The sequence below is a fragment of the Chaetodon trifascialis genome, chromosome 7, assembly GCF_039877785.1.
Source record: "Chaetodon trifascialis isolate fChaTrf1 chromosome 7, fChaTrf1.hap1, whole genome shotgun sequence".
Taxonomy (NCBI): Eukaryota; Metazoa; Chordata; class Actinopteri; order Chaetodontiformes; family Chaetodontidae; genus Chaetodon; species Chaetodon trifascialis.
The window spans coordinates 20,431,112-20,443,299 of record NC_092062.1 but is presented as its reverse complement, the minus strand read 5'-3'; the positions used below and the strand labels follow the sequence as shown (position 1 = coordinate 20,443,299).

General features: G+C 40.7%; 1 protein-coding gene across 4 annotated transcripts; it reads left to right on the top strand.

Moving 5' to 3' along the window:
• The first annotated feature begins 1,786 nt into the window (after positions 1-1,786).
• On the top strand, positions 1,787-10,905 carry u2af2a (U2 small nuclear RNA auxiliary factor 2a). Of its 4 annotated transcripts, none has more exons than XM_070966378.1 (12): positions 1,787-2,403; positions 3,296-3,437; positions 5,249-5,284; positions 5,620-5,723; positions 5,942-6,093; positions 6,236-6,352; positions 6,486-6,624; positions 6,765-6,844; positions 7,193-7,315; positions 7,450-7,536; positions 8,414-8,662; positions 8,760-10,905. In XM_070966378.1, the coding sequence occupies exons 1-12, from the start codon at positions 2,355-2,357 to the stop codon at positions 8,892-8,894; spliced, it is 1,413 nt and encodes a 470-aa protein (XP_070822479.1). In that variant the 5' UTR covers positions 1,787-2,354; the 3' UTR covers positions 8,895-10,905. The 4 variants fall into 4 exon arrangements, with proteins under 4 accessions (XP_070822479.1, XP_070822478.1, XP_070822481.1 ...); XM_070966377.1 differs by having other exon boundaries at positions 6,486-6,642; XM_070966380.1 differs by lacking the exon at positions 5,249-5,284.
• The last annotated feature ends 1,283 nt before the right edge of the window (positions 10,906-12,188 follow it).

Below are 12,188 nucleotides of genomic sequence, written 5' to 3'. Positions count from 1 at the left end.
CTTAATGCAATTTGTGTGATTTCTTTGTCAGACATGCAATAGTTCTCCCTGAACACCCACTGAATGAGAATTATGGAGTCATTTTGGGTTCTGTTTTCCATTTCTCCTAGTTTAAAGGAGGGGACAATTGACTACAATCAAGACTAGTCGAAGATTATGTTGTGCAAATGCATTTCTGACAGCAACACTTCTGGCAACAAGAGCCCCTTCTTAGAAATCAAAGACCGACACAAATATGCCGGTGTTATTTCACATGTTTGACTCATAATAACAACACATTGGTCTTGGGCCCACTTTTAACAATAGTACTCCTGAATTACTCTTGTTCCACTAAGAGTTGTGCCGACCCTTTTTGTAAATTATCTGCACTAAAATACAATAAGTGTCACTTCTTATGCTTCTGGTATTGAGGCTCTTGTAATGCTTTGGTGACTATAATACCTTTTGTAAAATACAGTACAGAGCATTTACTATACTAGCTGTTTGTAACATTGTCTAACATTTGGTTCTGTGTGGAAAAATTGTGGACATAAATCACACATACAGTTTTACAGTGTGAATTACAGCATCAGCAAAAGCAACTAGCTTGTGTACACAGAGGATCGACTATTGCTTCCCAAAGCTCCACTACAAATGCATGTGAAAAGAGCACTTTGATGGTCTGTAGATTATAGAGGTCTTGTCAAAATTCGTAATTTTCAAAGCAACAGATATGTTGATTATATTGTATGACAATGTGTGGTATACCAGTGTCGTGAAATGATAAGATCTCTTACATTAAAACAGGTTAGGTTACAATGGAATACAGTGACTCTTGGCTTAAATTTTCATATCTCAATAATCAGACATAGGCACTCTAAACTGCACAAGTTACACAGTGTTCACTGTCTGATTGTTCATGTGGCTAAAAAGCAAGCAATCTAAGGTTAAGTGCAAGTGTTAAGCAGACATTTCAAAATCATACCAGGGTGCCATGTGTTAAAAAACAATAATCTGTCTCATTTTTATGTGTCATATTTATGTATATTGAGTGAAACGTGTATCTCACTGAAACAATGTCTATCATTCAACAAATGTACAGTTAGAATCAAATGTCATTAAGGTATTTGATTTCTTACAAAAATGTAGATTTATTAATCTGTAAAAGCCAACATCACCACTCACTGAAAAAATGCTTATGGTTTGGGACTTCAAGTGTTTTTTGTACTGTTATAAAATTATGTCCAAAAATTATTATTATTTTTCATTTTGAAGCATCACAATCTGGGAAATTACATTGTTCAGTAAAAGGTCTTTCAGCTTAAAGAAACTGTGGCTTTATTTTGAGCACTTTGACTTGTAATTCCCAGTTTCTCCAGTTAAATCAATGTAGTGAGAACTCTGGAGGAAAACACTGAATATCATATGAGATAACGAGTTTGTGAATATTTTTTGTTAATTTGATAAACCCATTACAAAATTTTTTGACTTTCAATAAATCTGACGAATTGCGATGAATAACGTGTCCCATCTTTTTTCAAACAAAAAAACATAAACGATTTGTTCAAGACTCCAAATCCTGTGTTAAGGTTTTGAAACGTTCCTATCTTAACTTGCCAAGACTTGAAACTGGTTAACAGAAATTTAAAACCCCTATTCCACTTTAGATATCACATATTCAGCAGCTTCTAAAATAAAAAAGAAAAAGAAATTGGAAGAAGGTGAAACCTCCCTCTTCATCTGTGTGACCCTGAAGCTTAGTTCGTGCCTCTGGGCGTCTTTTTCACTCACCGGAAATCTGTCCTTCATCAACTTCCGGTGTCACGGGGTACCTGGGAGACGGAGCAAAAAAGCGGGCATACGGAAATCTTTATTGTTTTCGCTTGGCTTAAAACATTCAAAAGCGTATACATTTGACTTCTAAAGTCAAATAACTGCGCCTTATAGGCCAGTAACCGCCTGGGTTTTGTATTTGGCTTTGAAAAGAGTCTCATTCATTCGGCTTTCGTACTAGCTAGCTAACTAGCTAACGAGCTTCCACACCAGTGTCTGGAGCAGCAGGCCTATTCTTCTGGACTTTGCTACAAGCTACTTAGCTAACATTAGCAGGCTAACCCATGCGAACACGTTTTCTTTCTCAGTTATTTTGCCTGTTACGTTGTAGATGAATACCACACCACGAGTGTGTGTGCTGGATTAAAGTATTTTGTAGTTGTGTTGTTGCGTAGGCTGCTAGTTGAAGCAAACTTATTTGAGCTACATCATCGAGGCACTTGTTAAATAAAAGTGTTGTGCACTTTGTTGCTAGCTTAAGCTAGCCACCGCCAACTGAACAACGCAGTCGCTGAAAGCGTAGTAGCCCTCAACAGACAGAGATGTCGGACTTCGACGAATTTGAAAGACAGCTATCCGAAAACAAACAAGGTAAATGAATTGGTCACACTTTAGCAATCTTGAATAATGGTGGTACTTTCGAGTGGAATTGCTGCTATCATATTAGCCAACCATGGATATGTCTATTTGCTGGAACACTGTAAGCTACATTATTAGCCCACTGTCTTGACACCATTTGAGATGCTATTTGGTTGGAAGTTACTGTTGCTTGTTTGATCAAATATGTCGTGCTGATTCTATAAAATAATGTTAGGCGTCTGTAATATCTGAACATCGATAGCTTGCTAAATTGTATCAAGGTAATTTGAAATGTTTCTATAAGGCAGGGGAGGTCTATATCGTGGTAATCTTCCTGTCTGTGCCAGCTGACAGAATGAGTGAGGCAGTTAGCATTCGTTCTTTGCAGCTGCTGTGTCCAGTGAACATTTCTAGCACTATTTACCTATTATTGCCTGCAGCTTTCTGGCGCCCAGCCGGTAACGCCACCAACATAGCCACTACCCTTATCCCACATTAAGCTCTCTTTAACCTACTTATATTTACACTCAATGTACTGCACCTGGGTAGTGTAGCGTGAGTTTATACGCTCGCTAAATTACACATTATGACACTTTGATCGTGAAGGTCGATTAGCATACATCTTTTTGTCTAGTTTTCTATTTTATGAAGAATCGGTACATTGCATTGATTGGTAAATATCCAGCATACCACCACTATAAAAGATGTGGCCTTATCATAAAGAGTCTTTGACGTAAGATAACACTTTATTGACTCCATACGCAAATTAAGTAATATAAGCTATACATCTATTTCACTTGACAGTTATTATCTATGTGTTGCCATGTTTTCATTGTTCCACCGACTAGCTGTGTATTGCATTTATAAACCTTTCCGTAAGTTGCTAAGCACTCTATTCCTACAGCTGAAAGGGACAAAGAGAACCGCCACCACCGCCGGTCCTCCTCCCGCAGCCGTAGCAGAGAGAGGAAAAGGAGGAGCAGAGACAGGGATAGACGCAGCAGGGATCGCCGTGGGGACAGTAAGGAGCGCAGACACAGACGCAGGTTAGTGCCTTTATACTACACCTCTACCAGTAAGCCTTGAAAACTAATGTGTCATATCATCATCTCTCTTGACTGGCCTTGCAGTTCATTAAATTACAGCCGGATAAAAACCAAGTGTTTCATTCTATTGAGTGCCACCACTAAGAATGTTTTTTACCATATCGATTCGAAGAATCTCCTTTTTTCTCCCCTACCCCCATTCTCAGGCTGTTTCATGATTAGTTCATTACATGGCTCAAAGCAAATGTCACACAGATGTACATTAGTATGCACACACTTTTTGGAGTTCGGCACCACTCTCGAGTGTGCAGGCATACATGCGTTTATGCCACATCAGCATGTCTTCGCTACACCCTCGACTCGGTATTGGCACCTAACCAGTCGCCTACTGTAATGTAGGTGGCTACAAATTCCAAACTCAAGCAAACGGACACAGAAAATGACACTGATCTATTAGTATTGATTAAAATAAAATAAAAAATTAAAGCCTATACTTCCAAGCCTCCCCCCGTCCATTTAAGATTTCAAGGGTTGATCTTGTCTGCATGAAGTTGTGAGTGTAAAATATAGCCATAGATCATTGTGTTTTATTTTGTTTTACTGACTTAAGACTGGGCTAGGTGGGCTTTAAAATTTCACTACCAAGTTGACTTTCATATAGTCTATTTTGGATGATGTTATTCTTGTGTTCTCTGTCCCTAAGCTCTCTGTCACAGGTGCTAATGACATTGTAATAATTTTGCCTGAAGTGCATGGGACAGACTTTTAAATACACAAAGTGACAGCTGCCGCCACCTCTTTTATGTTCCTGATAATTTAACACAGAACAACAAGATTACATTTTTTTAAGGAATTTCAGATCCATCCTATGATCAAAAATCCCACAGGCTGGTATTAATAAAACTCATACGGGAAGAATTGCTTTGTCATTTTATATTCCTTGCACATTCACTCCAGTATTGCATAACATCAGATGTCTGTGACACCTGCAGCCATGCAGTATGTGTGTGATCGTCTCATGATTCGTCTAAGCGGCACTGTGATAGAATTTTTTAGGCTTGTGGTTGCAGAAAAATTTTCATACTGGTGCAAGTTCTGCCCAGAGCACTACCAACACAGCTGATAACCACCTACAACAGTGACAAGCCTGTTTGTTGTCAGGGAAACATGTTCGCTGCTGGACACATAACACCTGCACGTCTTTTTGGACATTATTTCGTGTTGAGGATGATATCCTTTGAAAATGATGTGTTTCAGTAAATCTGGTACCGACTGTCAAATCTATGGATTATGGTTGTATAAGGCAAATTTAACATTTTGAAGCTGCATATTTGCATAGTGACTGTTTGAATACGTTATTTCTAACATGGACTTTTGTAAAGCTTGCCGACTCTCTTGTTGTTGGTTGTGAGTGTGACCTCTTGCCTGACTGCTGCTTTGTGTCTCTCACTGTCAATTTAAAATAAGTTAGTAGTGGTCACTCAGTGTGAGCACTTGGGCAGAGGCTGTAAAAGTCAAACCCTCCCCTTGCATCTGCTTTGTGTTTTTGAGGATATCCTTTCTGCTTTCCTTGTATCATTAGTTGTTCACAAATGTTATTGTACGTCAGCTGTGAGGCTCACCGAATGCACTGGATTGTTATCTGAATATGAAGGGATTTTGTGCTTTTAGAAAAGGATATTTTGAAGGCTCCTGACAGCTTTTTGTATTTGGTGGTGGTCATAGAAATTCAGTTTCAAAATTTGTGGAAATGTTGGTGAATGTCATGGTTGATTTGAGAGAAATGTGAAACCCTTCCAATGTCATTTCAGCTCACCATCCAGCTACCCCCAGGACAATGCTGGAAGGTAATACAGCAAACTAACACAAAGCCAGTTTGTGCATTATTGCAACAACTGCAATTTAATGACCTGCCTCTGATTCTATGTACTATTGACACATTGTGTAAATGTCTCCCTGGGTGGGGTTTTCTATCCCTTCTGTTCCCTTTACTATCATGTTAACAAGTTTACAAAGTCTTGATTGATGCAGTCCCCCCCAAAAGTTGCTAGATTTTGTACTACATTTGTGGAGATGTGACCCATCATTGGATCTAGTAGTTAACCGCTGTGCTAATGTGAGATATCTCTTACGTGTTGATTGTTCTACTTGTATTATACTCGTCCTCTCTTCCTCCCAACAGCCGTTCTCCACACCGTGAGAAGAAGAAGAAGGTGAAGAAGTACTGGGATGTCCCTCCACCTGGTTTTGAACACATCACTCCCATGCAGTACAAAGCCATGCAAGGTAATGTCTCAGTTTTCTTTTCTTGTTTGATTCGTCTGAATAGGCTTTGTAGTTTCACAGTGGGAAATGTATTTTGTCATTACCAAAAGTGTTGTACTACTGTAGTGTGGCATTTAATTACTGTAACACGCCAGTGATATGCACATCAAGCTATAGTATGATTAGAGTATACACATAATGAGATTGTTGAATCTTTCTTGTCTGGCTTTTTGCTCCAGCTGCGGGCCAGATCCCAGCCACAGCCCTCCTGCCGACCATGACTCCAGATGGCCTGGCTGTTACTCCCACCCCTGTACCTGTAGTGGGCAGCCAGATGACCCGGCAGGCCCGTCGGCTCTATGTGGGCAACATCCCATTTGGTATCACAGAGGTAAGGAACAGGACAGCATTTGGCTTTTGAGTCCAAGTTTGTTAGACTACTCAATGTGACTATTTCATCCTTGTGTTTTTAATAACTTCCCCATTAATTAAAATAACTCTGTTCCTTAACTCCTTCCCTCTTGTTTGTGTAGGAATCCATGATGGACTTCTTCAATGCCCAGATGCGTTTGGGTGGTCTTACTCAGGCCCCTGGAAACCCTGTCCTTGCAGTACAGATCAACCAGGATAAGAATTTTGCCTTCCTTGAGGTGAGATAACACTCAACATGTCATTTGTTCTTCCTGGGTGTGTGTCTATTAAGCCATGTTTAAAGAGCACTTTTGGTAAGATATTAATAATGATCAGAGCTGTTTAATCACCTGTGAATTTGTTTGCGTGTAGTTCCGTTCAGTGGACGAAACAACACAGGCTATGGCCTTTGATGGCATCATCTTTCAAGGCCAGAGTCTCAAGATTCGTCGTCCCCATGATTACCAGCCTCTGCCTGGCATGAGCGAAAACCCCAGTGTCTATGTGCCTGGTACACAGACAATTAATGGTTTTTAACTCTCAGTACTTGTGGCATAATTCATAAGTCATCAGCAATTCATTTGTTACAGGAGCTTGCTCCCTATGCTTTATTATGTACGTGTCTTACTGCTCTCTTAATGTCTCCTCTAGGTGTGGTGTCTACAGTGGTGCCCGACTCTGCTCACAAGCTTTTCATTGGCGGCTTGCCTAACTACCTGAATGATGACCAGGTCAGTGTTTCTGCATGAAACAGCTTTGCCTCTAAACTGGGCTGCAGTGTACTACACATACATTTCTTTCTAAAACCGCATTAACTTACTATAGCAGTTAGTACAGGTGATTTTTATTTTTAATTTTAATTTTCACCTTTATTGAAGCATGACAGCAGAGTGACAGGTAAAACACTGAAGGAGAAATGATAAGAGGAGAAAGGTACTATGCTTTGATGTTAGCAGCGATATTGCCCTGTCATCGGTGTCAGTACTGAGTTGTGCTATTCACATCTGGAACGTCTGAGTCAGTGGAGGTTTTTGGAAATCACTGAACTTTCACTCACTCTCTTGTCTTGTGTATGTCAGGTGAAGGAGCTGCTGACGTCATTTGGTCCCCTGAAGGCCTTCAACCTGGTGAAGGACAGTGCCACAGGCTTATCTAAAGGATACGCCTTTTGTGAATATGTTGATGTCAACCTTAATGACCAGGTACCCAATGTGACAGACAAAAGATGTCTATAGGACATTTATGATAGTTTTTCCAGAAACTACAAAGTCATCTTAAACTTCCACAGCTGTGTGGACTTCTGACCGTATAATTTAAAACCTCAATGTTGTCACAGGCTATCGCTGGGCTGAACGGCATGCAGCTGGGAGACAAGAAGCTCCTGGTGCAGAGAGCCAGTGTGGGATCCAAGAACGCCACTCTGGTGAGTGTCCAAACGCTGGACAGATGACACAGCAGGGTGGTGGGAGGCTGGATGCTCTTTTAGAGTTGCTAAAATTAATAAAGGCACATTACTGATTTAATCTATTGTAGCGATTTTTCTGCTACAATCCCAGACACACTGCTTACAGCTGAGCATGTTAAACATTTCCTGCTCAGTAACTTACTTACTGTAGTCCAAGAAAACATTGTGCATATACACCAGCTGTTGCTGAAACTCTTCCTGCTGCAGTGTCTTGTGTGGTTTCATGGCACGAGCTACATGCTGAGCACTGCATGAAGTGGCTTTTAAACTTGTGATCACTTGCTTTATAGCAGGGAGCTACAGTGAACCCTCGGTCTTTAACACTCATCATTCATAATATATTCTGTGCCTTATGCTGTCAGAGAGCAACCTAAGATGTGATGCAATACACTTTCAGACACTTTTCATAATTATTTGTCCTAGATAAATGCTGCTAAAAGTACTCCTGTATGTATTTTCAGATGGATATAAAAGAAGTTATTATAAGCTGTTTTAAAAAGCTAATTTTAATTCCAGCCCCCCCTTCCCTGACCCCTAATGTTGAAAGGGATATGAGTTGATTCTAACCAAAACAAGCTATCAAGAGGTGAATTAGAAAATGTTTTGTATTATAGGTCAACCAATAGATTAAGGGCTTTGTGAAAAGTGGCAGCAGCAGGGAATGATGTCCTGCAGCTAGTTTTAATACCTGGAGCACGTTGTTAAGTAGCTGTTATGTTCACAGAATCAGAACTTCCTAAGGATACAGAATCATTTTCAGTGTAAACTGAAAGAGTTGAATCGTATTGCAAAAACATGCCATTAACCCTGTTGTTACCGTTGTTTGTGCTTCCAGACTAGTATAAACCAGACCCCAGTGACACTGCAGGTGCCAGGTCTGAACAGCTCAGTGACTCAGATGGGTGGCCTGCCCACTGAGGTGCTGTGCCTGATGAACATGGTGGCCCCAGAGGAGCTGCTGGATGATGAAGAATATGAGGAGATCGTGGAGGACGTCAGGGACGAGTGCAGCAAGTACGGTCAAGTTAAGAGCATTGAGATACCTCGACCCGTGGACGGCCTGGAGGTGCCTGGGACCGGCAAGGTAGGAGCTGTCACATCAGCATTTCATTCGTCCTGAGTTAGAGGTCATGAAAAGTGGTATCTCATCATTGCAATCTTTCTCTCCCACTCTTCTGCAGATCTTTGTGGAGTTCATGTCAGTTTTTGACTCCCAGAAGGCCATGCAGGGGCTGACAGGAAGGAAGTTCGCCAACAGGGTGGTGGTGACCAAATACTGCGATCCGGACGCTTATCACCGCCGAGACTTCTGGTAGAGGAGGCATGAAGAGATGAGGGGATGGGGGAGGGAGGGAGGGAGGGAGAGAATGTGTGCTGCCCATTTCCAAATCAGCCCCCCCCAATTGATTTGCAGCATTTCAGGTAGATCTTGGAGTATTAATTTGGCAAATGGTTGCGGTGATATCAATGTGCCATTTGAGATCTACGTGAAATGTCTGTCAGTTAAAACATATTTGGAATTGGAAGAGGAGAAGGGGGAGGGTTTATATTCAGTCCATCACTAAGGGGGCTAGGTTTGGGTGGTGAGGGTGTAGCTGGGTGGGTGGGGAGTCAAAGATTTTTGAAAATGTGTGTAATAATAGGTCCAGGGTGGGGTCAACAATTTTTATACTTTGTGAGACAGGGATGTCATTTAGGGTGGGAGGGGGGTGCCACACTTCAAGGTTTGTATTTAAATGGAGGTAGCCTGTTTTAAGTACATTAGGAAGGAGTTACAGTCGGGAACTAACTGGACTATTCTGAGTGAGAAGAGGGGTCGAGAAAACAGGAGTGTTTATTTGTGAAAGGGAGATGTGGGGGTAGATGGAGAGCAAGATGAGGGCATTTTTGTTTGACCATCTAATGTAGATAAACAGTAGCTGTAACATCCACTTCCATTTTGCCCCAATCATTAGAAAGGCGAGAGGAGAGTCCTCATTTTTGTTTGTTTGGTTTTTTCCGTTTGGACTCAAATCATTTCTTCATGTTTCTTCATTTTCATCAGACTACTGCCCCCCTCAGGACGAGTGTCAGAGAATCTGTTGTCTGATTGGACTTTATCTGAATGTTAACTGTAATTGTTACAATACTGTGTGTAGCTTCACTGACTTGAGCTGTAATATCACCTTGTATTCTGGCCGCAGAATAACACCAACTGCAGAAAAGAGCATTTTCTTTCCTTCCTTTTTGTATTTTCTCTAACTTTTTTTTCACGTCCATCTTTTGTGCACAGCTTTTAACAGGGGAGATCGTTTTTGTCTCAGCAGTTCAGATCTGGGTTAATTCATAAGGAAGATGGGGAGAACAGATTGGTTTTTAATCGTGGATTTATCTCTTCCTTACCAAAAAGCCTTAATGTTATTACACGTCAATTCGCAAAAGAAAAACAATTCGGCTTGCCCCTCTATCAATGATGTCTGTATGTTCATGGTGTCACTATCTTGTACTTCAGCCTTGCATTACCATTCTTCACTTTCCTCATTTCCCCTCAGATTTGGGATTTAAGATGTGTTGGACCCAGTTGTTTTTTGTTTTTTTTATTTCTTCAACGTCTCACCTCTTTGACAAGACCAAATAAATACATGACTAATACGCATGACTCCTGTTGTACTGCAGAGTGAAACCAAAACCCCATAACTTCTCTCTGTTCTGCCAGTTTTCAGCCTCATTTGTTAAAAAACTAGATAAATTGGTCAACGATGGCTTGCCCACACAAAAGAAGTAAAACTAAACCTAATGCTGCAGTAGCTCATTGAATAAATTAAGGCCTGCAGGCAAAGAATTATCATCATACACTTAATTAAATTTCAACAAATGAATGAAATCATTTCACATTTTAGTGGTAAGCTCTCATTATTTTATTATGTTTAGCTGTTGGGGGGTTTTCGCTAAACCGAAGAGGTTGTTGATGGGACATTAGAAACTGTGCGTGCTTAGACTAAATCTGCTTTTCTCTCATCTCCCTCGTCTTCTGCCCTTGATTCTCTGAGGACCACGTGTTCACACTGAGACTGCTTTCATTTGATACCTTGGGTTGCTTAAGAGCGCTGAAGAGAGATTGTGTCAGTGGTAACACTTACGAGATGTTAGTCCTTACTTTCTGAAACCTGCTTTCTCAGTGTCACTGTGTCATTTAATTTCTCTTTTTCCCCTCTCTCTCTGGAAAAAAAATGTGATTTCTTAAATGATTTAAAACCTAAAAACCACACCTAGTTTATAAAAAGCAAAAACAGTCTTTCATTTGTCCAATTTGTTTTCAAATGTTGATTAAAAACTGAATTTACATGATGTCTGTCTTCTTTATGCTCCCTGTGCTACGCACACCCACCCCACTGCAGCACAGCTTTATTCAACCACTGAGTGATGACATTCACAGTTAATTATGGAGATGGAGTAGACTGGAGCCATGTCACTTTCATTCAGTCCATGGCATAATTTATCAAGCCCTGTAGTTAATGATAATGTCCAAACGATGGAGCTATTTCACATTGAAAATGCTCCACTGAAGTTATGTAATATGACATATTCTACATTACTCCTCATACTGCAACATATTATTGGTATTAAGGGTATACAAGTACATTTTCTATAGCTTCATACATTTTTCATCTTCAAAAATGTCTTCTTTTTTTTTAGCATTGCAACTCACACACCTTAAAGAAATGTACATTAGTTTTGCAAGCATGAATTCTATATCTTAAAGATCATTTCAGGTGTTAATTTTAAAGTAATACACAGATTAACTTTTCAATTACAAAGTCAGCTGATCATTTCACAAGCAGAGTCCTAACGTATGGAACTCCTTTTCATCGTGTATCCTCCTGAAAGTCTTGCATAACATTTAAAAGAGATGCGAATCATTAAGCTCCTTTTGCGCTTTTTTCCCTTTCCGTGCAGATTAGTTTTCATTGTTAGCTGGACGTCATTTGATTTTAACCTGTGCAAATAATTGAAATTCAAGCTCACTTTCTCGCCCATTAGCACACAAATTTACAGAATTACAAACTGCTTAGGAAGAGCTTACTGCTCTTTCTTGAGCTGGTGCAGCATCTGTGCTTGCTGAAATCAAGTGAAGTTGTTATTCTGGTCTTTACATTTAAGTCCGTCTACATGAGTGCACAGTTTTTATCAGCAGCAATGAATATTGTAAACCGTGTCCACCTGGGACTTACTCAACGGGGAGTTTCTGTGAAGCAGTTACAGAACAGCAACAAATCTCTGACATGATATAATGTCCTGTGTCAGCTCTATACTGTCCATCTCCATCTGCATCGCTGCACCCCACTGCACAAAACCCAGCAGGGCCACTGATGCAACACTCTGCCCCGGTGTTCCCTGAGGGCACAGATAAAACCTCAGCTCTCCCCGGCTGCTGAAGCCACGTCCACCTGAGTGAACATGTAAAACTGCCCCTGCTCCTCTTATACTGCATCAGGACTGCTCCGGCTGCCTAACACGAGACTTATTAGATGATATTAGGAGCCCTCCCCGGGCCTGATGCTGCAGCGAAGATTGTAAATACATCATCTCCCTCTAGTGGTGAATGTAAATCTCCACTGATGGTCATTGTC

Excerpts from the sequence above, each read along its gene's own strand:
- u2af2a (XM_070966377.1), top strand. The coding sequence starts at position 2,355 with ATGTCGGACTTCGACGAATTTGAAAGACAGCTATCCGAAAACAAACAA. Across the intron at positions 2,404-3,295 it reads GCTATCCGAAAACAAACAAG|CTGAAAGGGACAAAGAGAAC; the intron begins GTAAATGAATTG and ends CTATTCCTACAG. Across the intron at positions 6,094-6,235 it reads TCCCATTTGGTATCACAGAG|GAATCCATGATGGACTTCTT; the intron begins GTAAGGAACAGG and ends TTGTTTGTGTAG.